The 26,263-nt window shown below is 38.8% G+C and overlaps 1 protein-coding gene and 1 long non-coding RNA gene across 10 annotated transcripts; one reads left to right on the forward strand and one right to left on the reverse strand.

Annotated features, from left to right (window-relative positions):
• The first annotated feature begins 5,641 nt into the window (after nucleotides 1-5,641).
• Nucleotides 5,642-14,229, forward strand: MRPL42 (mitochondrial ribosomal protein L42). The gene is made up of 6 exons (XM_057386794.1): nucleotides 5,642-5,707; nucleotides 6,794-6,955; nucleotides 8,111-8,162; nucleotides 8,701-8,785; nucleotides 10,065-10,228; nucleotides 11,426-14,229. The coding sequence occupies exons 2-6, from the start codon at nucleotides 6,874-6,876 to the stop codon at nucleotides 11,469-11,471; spliced, it is 429 nt and encodes a 142-aa protein (XP_057242777.1). The 5' UTR covers nucleotides 5,642-5,707; nucleotides 6,794-6,873; the 3' UTR covers nucleotides 11,472-14,229.
• LOC130586093 (uncharacterized) lies at nucleotides 8,780-26,056 on the reverse strand. Of its 9 annotated transcripts, XR_008966667.1 has the most exons (4): nucleotides 18,483-26,056; nucleotides 18,042-18,115; nucleotides 10,707-10,817; nucleotides 8,780-9,693 (listed from the first exon to the last, which is right to left on the reverse strand). It is a non-coding gene; the product is annotated as an uncharacterized LOC130586093 (long non-coding RNA). The 9 variants fall into 9 exon arrangements; XR_008966662.1 differs by lacking the exon at nucleotides 10,707-10,817; XR_008966666.1 differs by lacking the exon at nucleotides 8,780-9,693 and having other exon boundaries at nucleotides 10,226-10,817.
• Between the last annotated feature and the right edge of the window lie 207 nt (nucleotides 26,057-26,263).

Consider the following 26,263-nt stretch of genomic DNA (forward strand, 5'->3'; position numbering starts at 1 on the left):
CTTCCTTCCTTCCTTCCTTCCTTCCTTCCTTCCTTCCTTCCTTCCTTCCTTCCTTCCTTCCTTCCTTCCTTCCTTCCTTCCTTCCGCACAGTATTTCCACCACTGTTCATTCTGAGCTGATGCAATACACTAAATTGGCAGAAAAACAGCCATTCAGTCTGGTATTCCGCTGGACTGGTGAATTGGTTTGGCCTGCAGTGGGGTCTGGCAAGCACCAGATGACACAAGGTAACACAAGTGCGAATGAAATTACACCTTGCAGTATCCATGTGTTATTAACCTAGCTTTGGATGGCCCTTAGCCTTTTGGAGAAGCTGCAGGCAACACTGAACTCCTGCTCCCTTTCCCTGCCCCTCTTGCCATTGGTATGTATTTACTGAGTTATAGGAGGTTTGTTGTGGGGATTGYTTTGGCTAAATTACCTTTCTGACCCGCTAACTGAGGCGTTAGAACTGGCACAAGAGAAGCAGTGGGAAACAGAGTGAGATGATGCAGATGTAGGACCACCCCCTTTTGCAGCAGTGGCCTGTTCTGTTAGCTGAGCTGATCTTTCTCAGTGCACCATTGCAAAGGCCAGGATGGAGAGCACAATCGTCCTCCCACAAATCTGTGATTATCACGTCATTGCTGCAATTACAATGATTCCAAGAACAAAGTTAGGCAACCACCTTAGTCACCTCTAGTACTACTATGGGCAGGAAAGGTAAAGAAGTAATTACAATTAGGCAATTAATACTCCTAGAACAATTAAATACAGCTGCTGCCCATCTTCCTGTGACAGCTTCTTCTGTCATGGAGTTACTCACTGAGTAGGTGCATCCGGGCCAGCTGAGCCRGTGGCTGACTAATCTTACTTCCTCCTCCTATCCCTCTCTGCCATCTTAGAGAAATCTTGCGGCAATTAAAACTATTTCAAACCCCAGATTCTTTGTTTTTTYAGAAAATTATTTCTATATTTTTGCCAAGTGTTGTAGAAATTCTGTTCTACAGCAAAACCGAGATGTGTGTATGTACACATACAGAATGAAAACTCACAGTAATATCCCGATCTTATATTTCTTATATATATCTTATATATAAATCCCAGAGTATTTGCACAAGAGTTACGATGTCTATGTACAAAGGGGGAAACTAAGGCACAGAAGTGCAGTATTTTTCATTCAGCAGCAATTTAGAATGTCACTGAGCAATTTCTGAATTATCTGAACTGGCAGGACTGGGTGAAACTGTACTGAGCAGAGAAGAAACCCCCACCAGTTATATGTTTTACCATCTTAGAACATCAAATTGGGATGCTATGAGCTTTAACCATAGCAAATGACTTTTGATTTTTTCATTAAGTGGCTGCTTGAATAGAGGCATAATATTGTTTCTTTGAACAATGGTAATCAACAGGAACATAAATTATTTAGGCTGCATATGATTGCTCAGGCACTTTAGTTTTGTCATCTGTTATTTACAATTGCAGTTTCCTCCTTACCAGTAACAGGATGGACCAGTGTTGAGATGGTGTGAGATATGCTAAAGAATTAAGAGGGCCTACTCAYGTAAGCCTTGGAGTTTATTCTCAGTGTTTACAGATTGACTTAAAACATAGACATCTRTCTGTCTGCAAGGTAACTTGAGAAAATTTAAGAATTAAGACCATAACTAAACTAGTGTCTCATTAGAAATTTGATTTATACATTTATAGGATAACCTCATAAAAAATGAAAGATGAAAAATGAAATCAAGATGGAGTATTTCAGGACTGGTGGCCCATCCATCCCCATCGTTAAGACATAACCTTTGCAATAAAACAAATCCATCCATTCACAAATTCAGGTCCACTTGTAGGTATGTTTGTATAGTACCTTGCCAGTTTAAATGGAAACAAAGCTAAATGCTTTTTTTCTAGGAAACATTCCAATGAAAAAAAAAACAAAAATCCAAGTGTTATATTCAGTTTGCCAATGATCCAGCCTGAAYGATTTTAGTAAGTAACACTGCCACTAAATATGCCACTGCAGCAAAGGAGCTAGAACAGTCAGGTCCCAATTTTCCATTTCTCAGAAGTGTGTGTGTGTGCTGCTCACACAAAACCCACGCCAGTGCAGATGATATCTCTGATTTATAAATTTGTTCTTCTAAAACAGAGCCAACCAACATAGTCCTGCCCTCATCACTACATAATGTCTGATGCCTAACTGTAGTTCAACTACCTGATTAGCTTTTGAGCATTTTCTGGAGAGGTTTGTARTTGACTGTTGATGATTTATCTCCAGTGAGAAGCAACCTAGAAACAAAACTTTCCAGATTTCCAAAGACACAAAGTCCCAGAGGTCTGGAACTCAGCATTAGTGCCTCCATAGTATCTCCACAGGCAACAGAGAGAACAACCCTTCTGTTGAGCCAATACAAGCTGAGTGACTGCCCTCTTTGCTGTCTACAAGCTGCTGAGGCAGCAAGGCCCTTGGCAGTTATTAGTAACCACATCTCCAGACATGCTGCAGAGGTATGTAGTCACRCTTCTGAGCTGTCCTTAAGCAATTCCCATCTCCCTACCAGCTGTAATCTGTCAGAAACTGCTGCTAAGTATAGACTTTCAGAACATCATGCGTCAGGGAGGGGGTAGACCTCATCTACTACCTCCTAAAAATCTTTTTATAGAAACCACCTAAAAATAGCCTGGAAGACTAACAGGGTATGTGGTTCAGTTTTAAAAAAATAAAAATAAAGTTCTGTGGTACCTTCAATTGCAACTTTTTAGAACTAGAATTTAAGTTACAAGATTTGCCATTATGGTAATGTTCTAAAAGCTCACATTTCCACAATAAAATCCTTACAGAAAAAAAATACATCACTGAAAGCATGTAGTATAGACTGTAGCTTCAAATTAAAGCTTTTGTTGATCTTTACAATCTTGTTAATGAATTAGCTTCTTAGCTGTTAACAGCTCAAYGCCACCAGCCTAGAAAATCCCACCCCTAGGAGACTTGTTGGTCACAATCATCAGTAACATTATAAACTCTGCTTTTTTGAACTTGTGTCTGAGGAGAGCATGGATGTATTCAAGTGTGTGACTGTATTCAGTCCTCAGGAAGTACATATAGCACTGAAGAGTAAAAAAAATTGTCTTTATTAAAGCAAATAAATTGTTGTAGAAAACAGTAACATAGGAGCACCGCAGAAGTCTTATATTGCAATCATGACTACTATACTCAAGCATATAAAGATTTAGTAGGTTTTTTTTTTTTTTTTTTTTTCTGGGAAACTGTTTCTAAGGGGCTAGGGAGGTTTTTAATTTTTTTTTTAATTTGCTGCTCCATGCAGAGAAAATTTTAAAAAAAAAGTGTCTTGCACAGGAAAAAGAAACAGGTGAAATTTACAGTAGTCTCTAGCTGTGAAGGGAGTTAATTCCAAGTTTTACACTGGACAGCAAATGATTTTTGCATACAGGTATGTCACACTGCAGCTGACCAAGAGAAAGGTGAGAATCCTGAGGAGTTCCCTCATTGTCACAAACTGTTTCTGGCAAGAGTGACTCCAAAATAACTGTTTATCCCCACTCCACCTACGGACAAGATATTCCTGAAGCTCACTCTTTAAATGAAGATTCATTCATTTMTTTTAATTTTCAGAGTGCACTTGTTTCAGATAGTTTATTAGCATTTCATTTTTTTTCACCATTGTTCTGGAGTTTAAAATCCTCAAAGTGTTTTATTTGTATATCAGTAGAACCACTGTCTTCCTTGTACTGGATGATTTCTTGATCGTATAGGATGTTGTCTTCATTCTAGTATAAGGATTTCCTTGTGGGAATCATGAGCTGCTACACAGCAGAAAATACATCATAGAACTGTGTTGCTTCTGTTTGGAGCATAAGCCCAGATCAGGCACCTCTGTAGCTGCACACAGAAACTTGCTGGAATGACAGTGAGTTTATCTCCACAAATCTGGAGGAGCCTTGCAGTGGACCTGTGATTTCTCACCTTGGTTGCATCTCTCAAAGTAGTACATAAAACATTTTGGCCCATCTCTTCCCCTTTTCCTACGGTGTAATGACTCTAGTATTGCAAGAAGCCCTGAAATGGATCTCTTCCATCTTCCACTGTATAGAAAAATACTCAAAAAGTAACCTTTGTCACTGCTATTGGGAGTGACCAGCTCTTGACTAGTGATTTCTGGCTATACTTCTGCTATACTTGTGGAAGTTTTCAGAGCAATAACAACTCTGCAACTACAGAATACAGTTAAACATCACTGAAATTGTGAGACTTTCACTGATGGCAGCAGGAAATTGTAGTATCACAGCCTATGACCAGAAAAGATACAATGGTTGGAAGATACCTGGAAGAGGTTGCAGCTTTTCAGGAGACCCTACCTAAGAATCTCCAAAAGGATAATGCAATGACAGGAATAGAGACAGTCTGCTGATGTGACTTAAAGGCTTCATGGATGTGTAAAACTTGAAGTGCTGGAGCCATTTCAGATACTAGAACAGCAGGCCATACAATTGATTTTTTTTCTTTTCCTCTTGTCTTTTATCAGTGTTCTGTAAATATAACTTTGTCTTTGAAATGCTTTGTGACTCAAGTCTCTGAAAAAGTACAGCAAGTAACCCCAGAGCAGTAGTGTGCCTGGGGCATTCAGGTGCCCCATATACCTTGAATACCTTTTCCATATACCTTGAATATTGGAAACATGCTATTTCATCTACATAAAATCGTGCCCTCTCCCCCAGCTGAACAACTGCTGCTGATGCCACGGTTGCCTCAGTGTCTCCACTGTGGGTTTGAGCTCCCAAAGCCCTCCCAGTTCAGGAACCACCAGAGCACCAAGAGCAAGTGGCGAGTGTTTGGTGAAGGGACCAGAAATAAGTCCTATGAGGAGCGGCTGAGGAAGCTGGGGGTGTWTAGCCTGGAGGAGGTTCACAGATCACACTCTACAAGTACCTGGAAAGAGGTTACTGTAAGGTGGGAGTTCGACAACCAGCAACAGTGTTGTCCACAGCATCTAATTATTGGCTTGTGGAACACCAGGTAATGAATCTGAGTTTTTGTGGACAACAGCACAAGAGGAAGTGGCCTCAAGCCAGGGGAGGTTCAGGCTGGACATCATGAGGAATTCCTCCCACAGGAAAGACTGTAAAACATCGGAACGGGTTTCCCAGGGAGCTGGTGGAGTCACCATGGCTGGAGGTGTTCAAGAAAGGGCCGGACATGGCACTTATTGCCATGGTATCGGCGTCAAGATGTAGATGGGTCAAAGGTTGGACTGGATGATCTCAGAGGTCTTTTCCAACCTAACTGGTTCCGTGAATCTGTGTTTCAGTGTCCGCTTGCTCCCCTGACCCGGCTTGGCCACCATCACGAAGCGGCTCAGGGATTGTCGCCGGTGCCGGAGCAGCGCTGAGGATGGAAGGGGATGGAGGCGGTGCCGGTACCAGGGCCGGGGCAGCGCTGAGGACGGAAGAGGAGGGAAGGGGACGGAAGGAAAGGGGATGGCAGGGGACGGAAGGGGAGGTGGCGGCGGTCCGCACTCACTGCCCGCACTACSAGTCCCGGCGTGCCGCGGGACGAGCCGCCGCCGGAGGCGGAAGAGGCGCGCGGGGCCGCTTCCGCCGGCGGGGCCTGTGGAGGGGAGCGCGGGACGAGGCCGGACACGGGCTGCGTGTGCTTTCGGAGGGGCTAAACTCTGTGCGGCGCGCTCAGGACTTTTATAACGGGTACTATTTTGCTTGCTTTGACAGATTAACGACTTATTTTTTTTTTTAAAGCTGAATATCGTCTTTAACGAAAAGCCGCAGGTTTCGAGTTCCCCCGCGTTGCTGGCACACACGCGGGAGTTTGCTGTGTGCCGTCTCAGGGATGGGACTGTCTCCATTTACATTGGAGTGGCCCTCGCAGAGGGGCCGGACCCGGGCTGGTGCCTGAGCCCTGTCCTTGAACCGACGGCCGAGATCCGCCGTGCTCCTCGCACTCTTTTGGTTAATGAGCTCCCGAGGGCAAGTTAGGACCAACTTTGTAGGTGCTGTGTTAGTGTTCCCTAAATTTCAGCAGCATTGGCACTGGTAAAGAGAATGCTGAATAATTATGTATCGAAATTGAAAATGCACATTTCTGGTGATGTTCTGAAGCATAAAATATGAAGTACTTTAAAATAGGTCTAATTTCGTTATTTTCTATGAGTATGTCTTTATACTGTCCCTAGTTAGGTTTTTTCAGGCTTCATTATAAATTCTCTTTAAAGCAATTTTTTTTCAGTAGAGAATGAAAACATAAGATGTCTTTCTGCTTCTGTGAAATTTTGGGTAACATTTAAGGTATTCTAAATGGTATTTCTCAGTTTTTAGGTGTATTGCTTTGAGATGGTTGAAACCAATTAACTGCATTTAGATGGTATTTTAGCAACAGCAAATGTCGCTTTCAAGTACTTCTATTTTTGTACTTTGTATTTTTGTTCACATTGTGAACAAGAGTAACATATTTCAGGAATAATTTGAATGAGTGTGCAGAAGGAAGGATGCAAATTTTAGGTGGGTGAGTACCAGTAGAAAAACCTGTGAGAAGACACAGGCATGGAAGTGTTTCTAAGAGTTGATGAGGTACCTTCAAAGACTACCTCTTGATAAATAAAATCTTGTACTCTTTTTGACTGTTAAGGAGATAGGTGCCATTACCTTAAGGACTTCTGAATAACTGATAAACAATATAGAATGTGTTGCACAAATTTTATTTTTACTGAAGATATTAAAGAAATTTAATGGCTAGTCTTTTGTATCCTGAATAGTTACAAAACTGGTTTCTTTCAGAGAGTGTTCTGCAGAGAAAAAGGATACATGTTTCTTTGAGTTCCACAGTGCCCAGGACTGGTTTCTTCTCTGCTGTCAGCATGTCAGTGTCACTTAGAACTGCATGGTCCAACCTTTTCTGGATGCGTTCAGTAGCAACCTGTAACCGGGTCCCACTGCAAAGTAAGTAGTGATGAAATTATAGAAGTTCCTATATTAAAATTTGTTTCTTGAGAGCCTTTTTCCTGTATTGTTTAAAGTAATGGAAGTGATGAAAAATCCTGTTAAATCTATTGAAAGATTATTATTTAATCTATTAAAAGATAGTCTACATAAAATAATGTTAGATAAATTTGAAACCTTTTTATGACTTAGCTTTAAAACAGAAAACTCAGAACATGTGAAGACTTGTTTCTTGTGATCATGATTTGGTTCTTAAAGTGTAGTTGTTGAAAAAGCTTCACTGGACACAGAAACTTCCAGAGAAATTTGTGGATTTTTGTCAGGTTATGGCAATAAAGGAAAGGCTTTCCTGGTAGAAGTCAGCTCCAGGCACATCCCAGGCCCTCCTTAGGTGTGCCCACTTGCATTGTTGTGGAAGGCAATGCCTACAGGATGACACCTGTGTGAGGGGCTATTTAACACCTTATGTTAGGTTTGTGTTTGTACTCTATGATCTTAAAAGTCTTTTCCAACCTAAATAATTTCATGATTCTGTAAAAAAATGGAAATCAAACCCATAGGGAAGGGATCTGGAGTGGTCTGTGGTCCAAGCTCCTGCTCAAAGCAGGGTAAACTTTGCAGGCACATCAGGTTGCTCAGGGCTTGCTGGGCCTTTGGAATCTCCATGGACAGAGATCTCACAAACCTGCCTGGGTCYGAGTCCCCTGGTTGGCTGTCCTCATGTGGAAAACATTTCTCTATATGTCCAGTCAGAGCTCCTMATTTTGATTTTTATCAAAAATATTGCTATGAATGAAATCATGATCTTGCTTAAATAATGTTCTTTACGTATATAAAATATATTTCCTAATGGTGAACTCTGTAAGTATTTTGTTCATATTGTGATTTTTCTTAGGAAAACAATACAACTAGGAAGGTGAGTATAGGTCATAGCTGCCTGCATACTGTGTTTTTTTGATTGCATTAGAAAGCTGTGGCCTAAAATGGACTTCTATTTAGACAGTATTTGGGGTTTGTTAACCTAAAACTAAGTATGATTATAATACCTGATTAAGACTTGAAACAGAATGAAAAGTGAAAATGTAAACATTACTAAATTGGGCACAACTCTGCTTGTTTTTATGTCAGATTTCTTTTCTTGTTTTTTTATTACAGACGGAGCTTGCCATAAATCTACATACTCAGTTCTCCCTGATGACTACAATTGGTATGTACACGTGCTTTGATATGTGTTGTTTTCATGTAATGTTTATTCCAGGGCTWCTCTCTCTGACATGAAGTTGTCATATAATGGTATCAAACACACCTATTACCAATATTGGATAGATGTAATAATTTTAACTAAATGGCTGTCTCTGACAGTAACCATTGTGAAGTTAATGTTTCAAAAAAACAAATGAAATGAAAAAGCTTGCAGGACTCATTCTAAGCATGTGATGACCCCAGTACCCCTGCAGTTTGTGGAAGAGCGAAATTACCCTAGTCATTTCCATTGATGCTCGTTGTTACGACAAAGTCCAGGTATTTTTGTGCTGCTGCAAGGGAAACTTGTGTAGAAATGGGAAAAGATAATACAGTTAAAAAAAAGACTGAGGAAGCAAAAAATTGGAGTTTGGATCAAATATTTATGACCCTTATTTTATAGAAGATTATAAATGCATGGTCAAATCCAGTTTTCTTTGAGATTTGGGCTGCTTAGCTTTTCAGTACTTCTGAAGGTTATGAATGTTTTCTTATTTTTATAGCAAAGTGGAACTTGCAGTGACATCTGATTTGAAGACAATTGTCTGCTACCACCCTTCGCTTGAGATTCCGTACGAGCATACCAAAGTATGTCCAAGTGTGCGTATTTATGTATGCCTCTTGTAAAGGCATTTAGTAGTTCATAGGTTTGAGTCTTTAGGGCGTATTTTTAAATTTGAAATACCTTTTAGTATGTGATCAGCATGTCTTGGAAGTAAATGAGTGATGAATATAGCTGCTGCCACAAGGAGGAACTCAGTTGAATTGAGGGAAGGCTGCAGAGTAAGAAAAGCTCAGGTATCTTAACATACAGTAACACTGAAATTTAAACAAGRCACTAAAACACGTGTGCACTACAGAGAAATTAGTGTCTGTCTATGAGTATACTACTCAAAGAGGATAATTGGAATTGATTATGATTCACATGTCCTACTGGGCGAGAGAATACAAAGAAATACTGCTGCTACTGTTTTCAATTTGAACTTCAAATACCATTCAACACTGAGTTCATAAAAGCCACAAAGAACTTTAAATATTTTTTTTTATCAGCACCTTCAGTGTGCTCTTTACATTGGCAAAATGTAGTGTTGCAGTTTAACATCTAGATAATTTTTTCTAGAGTTCTAGAGTTCTACACAAAAAGTGTACACTTTTTGTTTGAATTTCCATTTCTCAGTTCTAGTAAAATACTGCAGCTGGGAAGCTGTGTTGCTGAAGTACCCAATGTGAAAATCCTCCATTGAAACCTAAAACATGTTAGCACTTTTTGCCTGGAAATTACATAGCAGTATTTTAAAATCTATCAGTTGCACATACTTCAAGAAAAACAGGTGTAAAAGACTAAAACAAGAAAAAATATTTGTAATAGTGGTAGTAGTTGCATTTCCAATTGAAAACAAACAAGGTGGTCTTACCTGTTGGATAAAAAATTAGGAAGTGACTTTCTTCTCAAAGGTACATGTCYTCCAAAAGATTTTCAGCAATGATGATGGTCACTATGAATAAAATTCTGATTAGGAATAGTACAGATACTTTTGTGTTAACAGGACTGAAGCTTATGATTCAGCTAGTGAATTTTAAGATTGAAGATCTCAATCATGACTACAGGAATGCTGGGTTTMGGGGTGGGGTCATCAGCTGTAGCACCTAGGGTAAATAGATGCTTCTAGACATCTGCCCCACAGTGGTGTGGTTTCATTCAGGGTGGGCAGGTGAAGACAATAAACAGCCCGTGCAATTGCAGGCATTTTTCTGTATTCCTTTGGTTTCAGCTGTTAGATAGCATTACAGCTTGCTCGGCTTTTTGACTTTCTCAATTGAAAAAAAAGGAGAAAAAGAACATACGTATACATTACTGTTTTGCTAGCCCATACCACGGCCAGATCCAGTGAATAATAAAGAAGAAAACCTTGATCAAGTTTTGAAATCCAGATTGAATGAAAAAGAGTTAAAGAACAATAGAGGTCCTAGAATTGAAGAGCTCAGTAAAATGTTTTTCACAACAAAACATTGCTGGTATCCTGTGGGACAGTAAGTATTTTCTTTTCAATTTGTTTGTTTGTTCCTTTTGGAAGTAAARGGAAATACAGGAATAATTTAATGATCAGATTCAACCTGGGATGAATCATGTGAAACAAGATACCTCTAGCATTTGGGCTATTACATAAAATTTTAAATGCAKTGTTGTGTAAATGGAAGACTATTTAATGAGGGTGTTTTTAAACACTGCTCCTTTGGTAAACCTTGCCACTTTTTTTTTGTAAAATATGTGACAAGTAGAAATTTCTCGTACYATCCAGTTAGTGGTCCAAAAAAGAATCTAGTATGTAAAATACCCTCAATGGACATAACCAAATGCAGCTTGGAAACATGCATTGCCTATTCCTTAACAGCCTCAATGGGATGATTCTCAGACTTAAAGAGTAGTAGAGATTTTTCATTTGAAATAGTGAAAAGTGCAGTTTGGTGTGCCTTGTGTTCAGAAATCAAGAAGCAGAGATGCACTTACATATATGACTAAGCTTAAAGAGGAGCTCTGCACATTTAGATACTGGCATTCTGGTGAGTGTGACYCTCTTCCACTCCATGTTACTCCATCTTTCAGTGGCTAATTTTATAGCTATGGAGACATAATACAGGCAAATTTTGTTGTTGTCCACAGGAAACTTTTGAATTAATGTGCTTTGGGAGTAGATATAAGAAATGGAACAGTAGGAACTTTTATGACCAAAGGGTAGCTGTCACTTTAATCAAGATCAGACAGGATCTGTCTTGTTTAGGGTGCATAATTAAGAGGAAAGTACGGATCTTTTTTTGTTCTGAAGAATTTTAGTTTTTCTGCAAAATATTACACTATTTAACATACAGTCTGGCACCACTCGTTTGAATATCTTTGTTCTATAGCAATCGTTTTAGCCAAAGGGAAGGCTTACCATGTAATAAAATTAACTTCACACAAAGGATTAAGAATAAACAGCAGCCTTTGTGCCCCTTCAGCTGTAGAACTGATAGGATTATTGCATGCTTGTAGCAGATGTAGCAGTAGAAATGAGTAGCATTATGTAACTCCACAAAAAACAGAGATGACATCTAATGAGTGGTGATGGATTGTGCTCATGTATCTTGTACTTCACTTCCTTGTGTAACCTCAGATCACTGGGGGCAAAAGTATCACGAAAAAAGACTGTCCACAGCTTGCACTCACTGCAGCTTTTTTTTTTCTTTTAGGTATCATAGAAGACGCAAGAATCCTAATCCTCCTAAAGACCGATAACGAAGATAACTTCTTGTTCATCAGGACTTTGCTGTTAATCTTTATTGGAAATAAATGTTACTGAAAGTGACGTGTTAGGCTGTAAGAACATGCTTAATTTGATTTGACTGTTATTTTCTACTTTCACTAGTTGACAGAAAAAACAACCAAACAGCACTGATGAAACAGGGAGTCAGTGAAGGCAGTTGTGCATTCTTGGTCAGCAGATGGCCTAGTCTTAGAAAATGATGTAACAGGGATGGAGTGCACTGATTAAACTCAGAGGCTCATCATTGTTCAAGTGAATACGTAGAAGTCTTGTGTCAAAATGGAAAGTCTAGAAGTGCATGTGTTAGGGTTTGGTGGTTTTGAGGGGAACGGTATTTTTTGTTCTGTAGGAATCTAGTAACTGAAATGCAGGTGAGCTTGAATGCTGACGTATTAATGAAATAGTTTTTATGAAAAATATTATATGAGGTATTTGTAAAAACAATTAGATAATTTTCCTTCTTTTGTTTCACTTGTAAGATACCTGGTTCCATGTTTAATTCTACATCAGCCAAGTGATTGTTTTTAAGGCTATTGTTGTATATTCAAAACTGGCCAAGTTGGTTAATTTTTAGCATCCAAGACAGTGCCTTGCCCTTCTAAACCATGCAGCATTCTCAAGTATCTGAGAACTTCTGCGTGMATTCATGGTTCATGGAGGTTTTTTTCGTTGATTTAATCCCACCCCAGCTACTGCTCAGTGAGGATGCTATCTTCAGACATGAATTGGAATAGCTGTAACACAGTGGAAGAAGTTGCTTACATCAGCAAGATAATCACTGAAGTCTCCCWGCCCTTTGTAGCTTAGTGAGGAGGAAGGATTTATATATTTATTATATAAAATGCCTTAAAGAAATTCAGTCTGATTCTACTGCATTGCTTTAACATTTTCTGGTGCTTAAATGTTACTCCTCTTGCAGTATTCTATGYCATCTAGCATTTTTTTTCTCACAGGAAAAGGAGATTCTTTGTTCCAGTCTACCCTTTTAGGTATCAGCCCTCTGATAGAGATGGCTAGCTTGGAACATGGTGCCTCTGTAGAGATCCCAGTGTCTTCATAAAGCCTTCTAAGCAGTTGCTTCTAAATATTCAGAAAATAATGACCTCATATATGTCATACATTTGTACTGCATTTCCTTTCCAAAGCAACTTGGATAACCAAGGAAGGGTTTTGTTTTTTCTGTTAATCTTGTGTCATTTTGCCAGTGTGTGTGTATTCTACAGATTGTGCTAGAAGCTGAGTACCACTCAACTGAGAAGTTGAGTAACTCTTAGATTGAAAGGATAGTACTCAAAACCATTTTTTTCCTTCAGTATATTTAGTTGTGAAGAAAAGCCGTGTTGGATGTGCGTAAAAAGACTGCCTCTAAATAGGTGTGGACATTTTTACATAAAACTTAGTTCCAGTGCATTTTTAAATCTGAATGCTGGGTAGTTGATAATGGTTTAGCGTGGCAGAGCATGAAATCGTTTTTCTCTGTTGTGCCTGTAAGATACCGCGGTCTGTGCTCAAGCCRACAGCAGCCAAGTGATTTTGGCTCTCTATTGATGTATTGCTTACTCAACACGTGTGCTGTTGTGAAGGAATGTCAGTGGGGTCTSTGCAAAGGATGGCTGCTTAACTCTGCAAGTTCAATCACATGAGTTCAGCCACAATCATGGCTTTTTCTGCCTGGAATATAACCTTTTAAATAGATTGTAGTAATTTGTAGTATAACAAATTTTGTTATTTTCATCGAGTCATGGTGCCTGGTATTGACTTTAGTGCATATGGAGCTTACATCTCATGTAGTGTTATGTTCCACTGCATAAAATTGAGTCCCCTTTGTTTTTGAAAAGTTGAGACCTATTTCTCACTGTTTGACTTCATTCCAGTGTAAGAAAATGTATCCTTGGACTAATTTAAACTTAAAATTATTTTCCCCTGTTCTTTCCCCTATACTTTTGCTTACTGTTGCCTAATGCTGCTAAGAAATTTTGCTTTACAGAGAAACCTTCTGTTATGACATTTGTCCATTCTTGCCTGTCAGACCCTGTTTGTGATCAAACATCCACTATGACTGTAGAAATACTRGATTTCACAATGTTTCCTAAGCACTTTTGGATGCTTTTCAGGCATTTTGAGAGCTAAAAAACTCTGATGTGCTTGGCAGCTATCTTTGAAGTACTTCCTCTTCTGACCACTTACTGGAAACTGTCTAAAACACATGTTCACTACATGTACCCTCTGCCCTTTTGTTATTAATTCATAACATTAATGTTTTGAAATCTCCTTTCCCTCTGTTGTGCTGCTGCTTTCAATCTTTCTGTGTTTTCTTCTACTAAATCTTTTTCCTGGGTTGTCTGAAGCATGACATAATTAAAATACTGCTCTCACAGTAATTTGAAGCTCTCTTGGTTTTCTAGGTCTCAAACAACTGTCTCAGTTTCACTTCACTTGAAAGCTTGAATTCAGAACTCATCCACTTCATTATTGTTCCACGTCTATAAAAAAAATTAAAAACTTGAAAAGTCATTTGGGATTTCAGTTTTCTGTTGCTCTTTTTCTTTGTAATTGAAAACTTAAATTGCATAAAATTCACAATGTTAAGTCTGTTCTGGTACTTCATGTCCAATTTTGGGCACTCAGCCATTTACTTTGTATCTGGTAGCTATTGAGTGKTCCAGATCATCTCAGCCTCATTGCTGTGGATACTCTACAGTTGCATAAATCTTACTGAGTGATTTTTGCTTTTTAAATAAAAGTTTCCTCAGGCCTTGCTTGCCTGCATGCTGTTAAAAATCTCAGTCAAGTATCAAAAATTTTGTCCTTAAATTACAGAATCACAGAATTGTTAGGTTTGGAAGGGACCTCTGGAGATCATATYGTCCAACCCCTCTGCTAAAGCAGGGTCACCTGGAGCGGGTGACACAGGAGCACAGCCAGGTGGGTTTGGGATGTTTACAAAGGGGAAAACACAACCTCCCTGGGCAGCCTGTTCCAATGCTCTGGAACGGGATTTCGGACTCTTTAAATGGCAGTTCAATTTATCTTGGTGCCCTAGGGAAAAGAATTCTTTTTCCTCCTCTAATTGTCCTCAAATTAAAACCAAAAAAGAACTTTCAAGGGTTTTTTTTTTCCTTCCGTGTGCGTCGCCGGTGCAGGTTGTGAGTGGCACCACCAGGAGGCAGCAGTGGCCTTGCCGGGCCGGCGCTCTGCGCTCCGCTTTAACCCCGGACGGGCGGGCGGGGCTGCTCGAGCAGCATTGGTGACAGTCGTGATGACAGTCCACGGGAAATGGAGCTCCCTTTTAGCTTGCATTGAAAGGGTCAGAGCTTTTTTGTCTATTTGCTTTAACTTTTGTAAGGTGTCTAAGGGACAAAAAAAAGCTCCACTCTCCCAGTCTGGGGAAGAAAATCAGTTGACAGTGGAGCAGTAACGGGATCCATGTGACAAGTGTCATGACTTGATTTCAGTTCCTCATGACTACTGCGAAGGCAGCAGTTATCCACCTGTCCCTCCGCCTGCCCACGCACCCTTCTCTCCCTCTCCACCCTTCCAGCTATTCAGTTCGGTAGGAAACTCTTCTTTCTTGTTGCTGTTGTAATAGGTCTGAACTTCGTCTGTTCATACCCAAATTCTGCTGTACCACAAAAAAATCATTGTGGCAGGTCATTWTAAGGCACAGTACTGAGTGCTTGTTAAAGCCAGCCCTGCATTTCTCAGTTAACTCCAGTCTTTACGAATTTTAGCAGCTTTTCTGCTATTGCTTCTCACACACTCATTCCATCCTCAAAGCCAATACCAAGTTATGAAATGGAGAGATTAAATAGTTGTAGACTGCATTCCTCATCTGAAATAGATGATGTGTATTTTATTTTAATGCTACAATATAATAAAGTCGACCTAGAGCAAACCCACTGGTCACCAGTATAAAAGAAGAAAATGTGTACCTACAATACATAAAAGTTGGGTTTGTCTCCAAAACTGAGACAGATACTAATTAGACATCTAAACCTGAGTTAATCTTTTCAGGCTCCCCTTATGGCCAGTTGACACAGAAAAATTACATGCATGAGGCTGTTGATCTTAATATTTTATTGTCTAGAATATGTCACACAATTGTTCTCTGGAGATGAAGAAGAGATTCAGATATCTATACTGGAGCAAATGAAACCAGTGTTGCCTTTTTCTTTTATTTTTTAAAAAAAATTTAATTTACTTATTTATTCAGGAGAGCATTTATGTAAAAGGAAAATACTCCTCTTCAAATTCAGATAAAACTATTTTTGCTATTTCTGCTAGCCTTCAACAGSATGTAGTCTGTATATTGGAGCTCTTGGTTTTCTATATAAACTAATTCACACAAATTTGATTTGTAAATRTGTATTATATATGGAATTTTAATCTTGCCTCCTCATATTTAATCAATGCTGTAATGCTAAAATATAGTAAGCTGTTTGGAGAAATAAGATAGTTATTTATGTATCTTTCTGGCAGCTCTTATAAAATGAACTTATGATTTCAGCTGTTACCTTTAGGTGCCTGTAGAAAAATGAATATGATAAACTATGATTTACTGGGCAATTTGCACAGAATCATCTGAAACTTTAAATATAATTGACATGGAATGTTAGTTCCACTTTGTCTAACTACAGCTGTTGGAACACTGCAGATCAGACAGTGAGAGGTATGTAGAAGTTGCATGAACTAAACAGGATGTTTGGTCAGCAATTTTGGCTCACATGGCTTCTGGAGAAGCAGAAGTTTATGGCCTAGCATGCCACTTTATTAAGGGTCATGATGTAGGTGAGAAGTGATGATCAATGTATCACAAACCTTTCCATTGTGTAGAGACAACACAAGATCTTGGAACAGCCAACAGAACTAAGAAGTTTTGCCAACTGGTCTTTATAAAACATAAATACAGTAAACAGTTGTGCTTATATTCAGCCTTACTGCTTGTCAAGATGRAAAACAGTCTCAGGTCAGAAGCAGTTTACCCTTTTAAATAAAACCACTTTTGAGTGCTACCAAGGTTTACGATTCCTCAGCAAAAGGATCYCCCTACCAGCAAAATACGAGATTTCAAAAAAAACAAAAAATCTGGAAGACCTGTTTTTTACCATCTCTTCTGCTAAAACTAATAAAATGTTAACCATGAAAATAGCAGWGAAAAATTTACAGTGAAAAGCTACTGCACTAAGCCATTACCATGTATAATAAAAATTAACCCAAGTAGAAAATTAAACTATTCAAGCATGACTCTCCTGTACAAACATGTATTTCCTACTCACTAATGGTAACAAAACAGAGCTTAAGAGTTTCATGCAAAGATTAGTGTTTCTTAAACACTGCTGGTCATTAGCACAAAGTTTTTTAAACACTGCTGATGTTTCTTGTCTTAAACACTGCCAGCTTCGCATTCAAAGTGTTTTATTTGTTTAAACAAATAATATGCTAAGTACCATTTTTCTGAAGCCAGTGTCTGTAGGAATCACACTGCATCAGAGCTGTGCTGCAGGAGTGGTCCTCACCTTCACTTTAGTTAAGACACACTGATGATCTCTATTGAATACTAAACAATTGCTAGGAAATTTTTTTCTTAACCCCTACTTAACATTTAGTTGGCTGGTATAAGTATCATAAGGCATCATAAGCTTTTTAGAATTTATTCTGTAATTTGTAATACTGACTGGTTTCAGAATGGCTTCATTTATTATTTTCTAAGAATAGGTGTTTATAGAATTCCTTCCCCCCATGCCATTATTCATACAGGTAAAATTCCGGCATTAGCGATGGGGAAACTCAGTGCCATCTCAGTTCCACAAACTTTAGAACTGGATTAAGAAAAAAGAATTTCCTATCCAAAGTAGAAGCACAGTGCAAATAAAATTCATGAGAAATTCACCATAAGCAGAGGTAAGAAAAATGTCAGAGAAATTCCCATTCTAGAGCATATATTTTTATTAAATTACTGAAATAAGTATGCTGTGTGTTGGCTGCATGGGGTTACAATTCATTTACGTTATATGGCCATGTTTGGTGGAGAAGGATTTGAAGTGAGCCCCAACTGAGGCCACTGGTAAGTCTGCAAGGTGACGCAGTGGCTGTGATGAGAAGAGCAGCAGTGGTTAGTACCTATGCCTAGCCAGGCCTTGTCCAGTCCAAGGACAAAAGCTTGAATTGTTAGAACCTGATGAGTGTTTTGTTTCAATATGACCAAGATTTAACTCATGGTTTTGTGGGAATGATGCAGGAAAAGCCTTGTATTTCTTTAGCAGCAATGCATTTATTCTTCGGCCAAAGTGCCCATGTAGCTCTCGCAGGACCCTGGGCTTCACCACACCCGAGCTGGCTGCAGCAGAGATGCTCAGGGTCCCTCCTCATGCCTCTCACCCCTCCCCCTGTTCCAGCAGCCCTGTTAAAGCCAAGACTTCCCAGAGCTGCAGGGACAGTCTGCACCGAGCCCCACTCCCAAGGTCACATCTGGTGCTCTTCTAAACTGCCCAAGCTGACTGTGCCCTCCAACGCTGCCACATCCTGGGACACTCAGCACATACCCTCATGATTGGGCCAGGAAAGCTCCTTTCTCACAGGCTGCAGCGCTGTCTCACATCTTTCCAGAAACTTCACACTGAAAGATCACGCAGAAAAATCAGAACTGTATGCAGGGTCTAGAGGGGCATGAGAGAGAGTCAAAGGAGGGCTATGGGATTTGAATATGGGAGTCTGCTGTAGAGGGAACTAGCCCAGCTACTGTGAATATAAGCAATATATATTCATCTTACATTCCCAGTATAAGTCCTTCTTGATATCAGGGACTTTTAATTTTTTTTTTTTTATTTTATTTAGAAATACAAGCTTTCCCTCTGAAACAAAGTAGTGTGAACACACAGCATTTTTCAGATTACCTGATCTTAGATTACCTCTGTCTGTTCAGAGTTCCAAGTCTGAATGAGTCTGGCACAGGCTTATACAGATACAAAAAACCAGCAACTCACATGCATAATTAGTCTTCTGTAAACAACTTGAGTCATCAAGATTCTCCAGTCCAGTTATGCCCCAGTTGAGACTCTGTAAAAATAAAAGGATTTTTCTTCTGAATAATCAAACAATCAGGGAAGAAAGTGCATTTCTGTAACACAAAAAAAAATCTGGATTTAGGAGCAAGCATCTTCTCATACAGTCAATGTTGGAGTAAATGAACTATTCCAAATGTCACTAAATGTCATTGTTCTTTAATTTTCAGTCTTCAGAGGATCAAAGAAATCCAGAGAAATGGTCTAAGTTGATACAACTGGCAAAATAATGAGGTGAAAGTCTTCCAAAGTTTTCTGAACAAAAAAAACCCCATAGTAATTGGATATAATTACCTCTTCATTTAGGCATTACCAAATAAAAAAAGTGTATCCTTTTAAGGGCTCTTGAAATGTCAACAAAAGAAAATAGTGGTACAAAACCCAAAGAGTTGTTTTTCAGTTATTCCCAGGGCATAAGGGGTTTGTTTATTCAAAAATCTGTGACGCTGGCAAATAAGCTGTTCCCTTTAAATAGTTTGCCAGGTGCTGTTTTGGTTCTTTTTTCCTTTTCAGTTGTACTTGTATGATAAATTAATTTTGCTAGAAATACATTACCAGTTCAGCACAGATTTTTTTTAACAATTGATCTACTTACCTGGCATATTTTGTCCTCTTAGAGCAGCCCAAGGAACTGATCTTACAATCCCCGATATTAAAAGATACACTTCAGTCAATAGCTGAAGTATAAATCAGAAACATAACTGATCAGTCATTTGGGGAATTTCATTGTTGTTGCTGCGCCTTTTTGATCAGCCAATCCAAAGAGATTTCATTAGCATCTCACTAGTACCTCTGAATAAGTAGAAATTTTGAATAGATTGTGAAAGCCTCTAGAAATAATCTATTTTTAAGAGCTAAGTATATGAATGCAAATTGAGTGGAAACAGCTGTTATTTGCATTCTGTGGACGCACAATTTCACTCCCTGATGGATAGGGGAAGAAAAAAAAGCCACTGAAAGATTGAAATGCCCTTAAAGAAACTGGGAAAATGGGAACCTACTTAAAATACAAGCAATGAACCACATGCTTGGTTGGTATAAATGGGTAAAGCTTTACAGGTTTGCCACCATAACATTATAGAGCCCACCTGCCAGGAGGCCTTGAAGAACTCTATGTATTTCTTGGAGAAAGCAGGGGGAGAGGCTGAAAGAATGAATATGCTGAAACAAATCATAAGAATAGATCCATGCTTCAGCCTTTTATGCAATGACTAAGAGGGAACCTGGCATTTTCAAAAATAGTCTCACAGAACAAAGCCCCCATTCACAATAAGATTTTCCTATGGACTTAYGTTAGTTTGAAATGATGTTCTGGAAAAATTATAAAAGCTCCTGAAAAATGTAAGCAGCAATATTCTAGACCAGTGTGCCTGAGAGTAGAGGACTGTGCTGGAGGTAAAAAAAAACACAGTGTGAAAGTTGCACCCTTCATGAACTCAAGCTTTTTAGGAGCCTGGCAGAGGCCCTCCCGGGTGTCTTCTGTGCACAGCCCCCTCCATTTACCTAGGTCCCTGCTGGCACATGTTCCACTGGAAAGCTCATGCTCCCTCCTGCCACCCCTGCTTCTATCTGCAACATCACCAGCAACCACCTAGAGCAGAAAGAGCTAATAGAGTGTCCTCAGGAAAGGTAAGGCATGTTTAAAAGCRTACACAAAACATAGCTGCTAAATTTGGACCAAACCTACTCGGTCAAATCAGTGACAGGAACCTGGGATGGGGAATTAAAGGTGGGATTGTTTTGCTGGCTGTTCCTTATAGGAGAAGGAGTTGACATACCCAGCACAGCTAAAGCTCAAGCACCAYAGAACCACTTGATTCTTAAGAGCCTGGTGAATGGTTCCCTCCAAGATCAGTTCTGGTTGATTTAGGATTGCCTTGTGCCTGCCAGCACACATAACCTGTGGTAACACAGGCAAAGGTAGGACAGAAAATTTGTTCTTGGTCCATTTCAGGTACACTCACGCCTGCTGTTCCGTCTTACCTGAAAGATACGTCCAGTGGCTAAATGTATCCTTTTCTTCTTTACCAAAGAATGATTTACAGCAGCAGGTTTCGCAGCTTCCTTCTGTCTAGCATCATGTGGCATGAAATGCTGGGGAAAAATTCTGCTGTGCCTCAGGCAACTTTCCAGAACAAATTTATTCACAGAGGGGTAATTTATCAAAGAAATGAGCTCTAAGAGATTACTAAAATTAGTGTTAAGATTTTGAAATACAGGGCAATGGCACTGAAAGTCAGAAAATATGTCTAGCCCAAACTCACACTCCAAAGGCTTTGCATATTTTGTAATAATTATGGATATTATTTCCCCTCCTCCGTTCATTTATAAAGACAGAGAGATAATAACAAACTCCAGCAAAGCTGAATTTGGTTACACAGAGCCATCTGTTAATTCTGGTATATGGCAGTAGAGGGCATCTAAGGACTTCAAGTCACATATGGTAAGGGATTAAAATCAGATGGCTGAAAGAGTTAGTACTCTCACCCCCAGCTGTTCACCCCACCCCGGGACAGAATTGTCACCTCATGACCCAACAGCTCACGGAGCTGCTCCTGATCGATGGCAACTTGGAGCCACTCGGAAACTGGGACTGATCTTAAAACACCAGTCTGAAAGCTGAGGTCGTTTAGGAGAAGATGCATGAGTTAATTTCTCTTGCCTGCAGCAGGCAGAGCTCTGTCGGAGCCACAGGAAGGTTTTGGGTGCAGGGGGAGATACTGCTTCAAGCAGTCTGTCCAATTTTATCTACTACTATTTGAGCTTTAATTCTCACACAAGAAAAGAATTCTCRTACCAAGAAAAGGCGAGCTGTGGACCAATGCTTTTTCCTTAACCAGAAGGAGTAGCCCTGTGCCTATTTCCTCTCATGAGCCAGCCTGTCTGGCCTGTATTTCAGTTCACATCCTCCCAACAAGCCAGTCATATATAGGACGATGCATTGAGCCATCCTGATAAAAAGCAAGCACTAATCCTGACAAACCGAGAGAAGGTAGCTGGCAGCCAACACTGCTTTCTTGTCATCTGTCCAGGTTTGTATGACATTTCACATCCAGCCTCTCTATACTGAAGCAGGGAAAGCAGCCATGCCTATCTCAAGCCAAAAGAGCCAACACGTCAGAGGCAGGTTAAGTTCATTACCTGACACTAACACTTAATGCACTAATCTGAAAAATKTATTTGAACCCAGCAGCACATTCACATACAATGGGCAACATATTTTCAATTAACTGTAAGAAGTTAAAAGTTATATAAATACATCAGTAAATGTTGATTATCCTGTTATTTAAACTCCTAAATACAGCAACACGTCAAGCCTTATGCTGAAGTCTATTATAGCCTTAGCCTGAAATTTAAAAGTGGCTCATGCCCAGAAAAAGGTTCTACAACTCATTTAATGATTCACAGTACTCCTAAAATGATATTCATCTGTCTGCTCTCCATGGCAGCACTTTCAATCATAAACACTTAATTGTAGGAATTCATCTTCAAGGCCAAATGGCTCTGGGTGAAATAAACTATCCTTAACGTAAGAACTAGAACAGTGATTTAAAATTTATCCTTTTCCGATGGGAGGCCATTTATTCAGAACCATATAACCCAGTTTCTACCTCACTTTACTTTGCACTCAAAAATCTCCCCTTCAGAGATGGCCACTGCATCACCTGTTTTAGTTTTCCTTATTCGTTTCAAAACTGACTCTTTGCCAACAAAGGAACTTTAATTGCTTATGGATTGGTAAAGCATAGGAGAGCCGCCTTCAYGCCGTCTGTCAGGAAAACCTTTTTCACAGACATTACTTGCTCTCTTTTACTTTGAGGCRTAGGACTTTCCTCGCAACTGGCAGGAAAACATCTCAAGCCTCCTCAAGCATAAAAGGCTTGTTTTTTCTGGCAGCATCTAGGAGGAGAATGCAAGATTTCACAGTGCTTTCAGCTTTCAGCTGTGCTATCTCTAGGATTTTTCTAAAACGAAGACAAGAGTGTATGTTTCTGAAAATCCAGAACCTCAGAGAGCATGGTTCTGAACATGTGTATGCATAGGTGTACATGGAATATAGATACACCTGGAAGCTCTTTCTCAGCCAAAAAAAAAAAAAAAAGGTAAATAAATATTACAGTCATGGCATTTTTACTCTAATCTGAATATTCAAATCCATATCAAATATTCTCCTAGTAGTTGTTTGAAATGTCTGTATCAAAAATGGTTCCTTTCCAGYAGTCTTTTTTTCTACCATGTTCAGAAGACGGAAGCATGATAGGGAAGAAAATGCTGTCAAAGCATATATTTACAACTTACTCCAGGAACTTTCAGCAATATTTAGTTAGTTTTAGTCAGAGTGAAATTGGATAATTTACAAAATAACATTGTGATAGACCAGAACTCTGCTGTTTATGAAGAAGCYTAACATACTATAAAGTAAAAACTGCTGTGTAAATTAACTTTTTTTTTAAACTTAGTACAGTGTCACTACATTCTACTTCTCCTTTACATGTCTGTCCAAAGTATTCTTACGATATTTTGGTTTTAGCTTAAATTGTAAATAGTAAATTGGAGAAACTAACAAAGAGCTACATTTAATTATTTCCACTGACAATCCTAAGTGTGTCTAGGTAACTCTAGGTAACCTCCTAATCAATGTAGTTGAGGCCTTTACTTTTTAATAGTAGATAGCACATGATGAGATGAGAGATGGACTTAAATGCCACATTTTTATGGTCAGTTTCATGCTTGTCAGTGATTATCTGTCTACCTGTCCATTGAACCAAAGGGAATGATCCTTCTTTTTCTCCACTGTCTCTGAAAGAAAAGAATCTGGATGTTATTTCAAAGTGCTACTCTCTTGGTGCCATCTTTTGATGTTTGTTTTTCAATTACAAGAGCTGGTTTCCTTTTAGAGCACCCCTGATTCATAGAAATTATTCACTGATTTTTTTTGTTACTCTCCTTTACCAAATGTATATTATCAAGAAAGGCAAAATATTCACATCTGAATAGATAAAAATGGCAGGAAATAAGGTGGCAGATGGTAAAGAGTAAAATTGTTTGGTATAAATCTTAATCTATTTCATCAAAACATTCTGTTCCTCAGGCAGCTGGAAAGAGCAGAGTGATGCCATACACTACAATATTTGTTTTCTCTGCATTTTATTTCTTAYGTTTTAGGAACACTTTCTGAAATAAGCAAACCTTTCTCCTAACTGATCAGTGAGAAATTCTCTAAGAGTTCACATTGCAGACCTTCTTTGTGCTGTGGAGCTACAATTAGCTCGTTCCAATTTGCTGGAGCTAAAGGCTCAATATTCATATTTCTCTGCTCAAGAACCAGACTGTAAACCCAGGACAGTGAGAAACCATGGCAGCTGTGCACTGTTATTTACACCAGTTCAGGTAAACAGTTGCGAAATATGGTCAATTAGTAGCTATATATGATAAGCAATAGCTGTCCTTTTAACTGAAGGGGATTTTAACTGACCAAATGGTATGCCATGGATAATGGATATTCTGTGCTGCATCTTAGGGAAGTTAAGGATGCAGAGAACAAGGAAAGGCCCCTTGTACTCTTCCAGGTAGCCAGATAAATCTATCTTAACAAGTCAGTAAATATTTTCAGTGAATCAGAGCAAATTTTGCAAAATCAGCTGGGCCAAAAACACATTATCCCTCCTCTGCTCACATCATATTATATAAATAAATCAGCGTACTGGCTCTACAGTAAACTTGGCATACTTTTCAGGAACAAAGTGAAAATCATTTCTAGAAACAGGCACTTCGCAGGACTGTAAAAATGTTGTTGCCTCCTTCCTTGATCATGAAAGGGATTTTTGCCTAAAGGAAAAACAAAAAATAAATTCACTCATCATTCCCTGTCTTGAGCATATACATTTGAAATCAAGTCAGAAACAATATATTCTGCTCATGATTTTCAAGAACTCATAATGTTCATATTTTCACTAGTAATATAAAACTTGATTAAAAGTATCTACYATATGGATGATATACAGTCAGAAACAAAATGTTCAAGAACTGTAGAAAGTATTAGGAAAAAAAAATTAGGGTCTGCTTAAGTTTGTGCCTTTCGTCTCCAGTCAGGTGATATGCCTCAAAAACTGGCTCAGAAGTATTCATATTTGTATTTGTACAGGCAGTGTTTGTCCCAGAAATGCTACCTCAAAACACAGATTAAAAATAAACAAAGCATTTTGAATTGTATGAATTGTAAGTAAAAATTTTAAATCCCCACTTGTATACAGTTTTTGTATTAGTGACTGTTTAGAAGAATTGCTGTTTGTTACGTGGCAAATTAAAAAACCCTTCATTTGTTTACATGATGGAAAGCTAAGTTTTCAGAGTCTGCTCCTTCTTTTCTCTTTCTCCTAGTCTGTTCTGATTTTTATACAGTAAAACCCTTAAGGCAGACAAAACCTGTATTAAATATCCCAGTGCCAAAGCAGCTAAAAAGTAGCTTTAAGTAGTTTCATGCACTACATATGGCCCGCAGTCCCAAAAGTAATTTAATTTAGTCACCTTTTCTTACCCTTACAACTATGTTTTTCTCCCCTGTGACTGTATGGAAGACTCATGCAGACAGAGGAGAAAAACAGCAACTAACATTGGTGAAAGAAACAGTGAAATACAAACGTACTCCGTCGACCTCCTGAGCACTTTCAGATGTCTCAAGCCAGAGAATAAAGGTAACTGTGAATCCAAGTGCTCTTATGAGGAGCCAATATTGTAATTTAAAGATAGATTTTCAGTTTTTAAGTTTGAATTTCATTACTCTTGTAAGTTTATCAAATATTTAGTGCTGTTTTTAAGAGACATTAAGCTCTCATGAAAAAAAATTTAACAGAACTCTGTTTAGGAAAGATCCTGCTGATACACTGCCTATTTAATTTTTATGCTACCTTTTTCATAACAATTTCTGAAGTTTTAAGTAACAAACATTTATTACAGTCTTCTGTTCTTGTTTTGCATTCACCACATAAATCGTGGTCTTCCTCTCTCTGCCTTTATAGCAGCCAGCTGTGGTTTTAGAAACAAATTATTATGACTTCAAGTGATGAATAAACAGCAGAAGCAAAGGGAGTCTTGAGATACTATCCACATAAAAATCCCATTAATAAAATAACATAGGAAAAGGAAACTACAACAAAGCTGCAAAAAAAAGCAGCGTTATCTAGACAAGATGTATTCCTTTTCTCCAAGATGCATTAGTGAACTTTAAAGAGATAGCCCTAATTTGAACACTGTGGTATCAAAAGGACATATTTTTTGAGCAAAAGGTCTGTGCCTTTACAGAATATACATAAACAAAATTATTTTAGTAATAAAAATAGATCTGTATTAATTTTTTATTGTTCTCCTGAATATAGTGAAGTCAGTGCCATTTTGAAAGTTATATAGGCTTTCTGCAATATCTCACATCATGGGTGGCTGAACTGTCMACTAAATTTCAAGGGGCACAAACTTATTCTCTCCCCTCTTCACATCAATCCAACTTAGTGGAGATTCCACAACTGTCACTGGAGGCTGGATCTGAGGCTATCTGAACTTCACAGACAAAAACAGGAACAAGAAAGACCTTCAAGATATAAATTGTTTTAAACCATTTCTGAGAATGCTTAAGAAAGCCCGTGTTTGTTCCTCAGACCTCATTTTAAATCTGTGCTGCTGCCAGTGATTAAAACCACCTTTTTTTC

Source organism: Malurus melanocephalus, unplaced genomic scaffold, assembly GCF_030028575.1.
Source record: "Malurus melanocephalus ecotype Western Australia unplaced genomic scaffold, MMel_1.1 scaffold_17, whole genome shotgun sequence".
In the NCBI taxonomy this organism is placed as follows: domain Eukaryota; kingdom Metazoa; phylum Chordata; class Aves; order Passeriformes; family Maluridae; genus Malurus; species Malurus melanocephalus.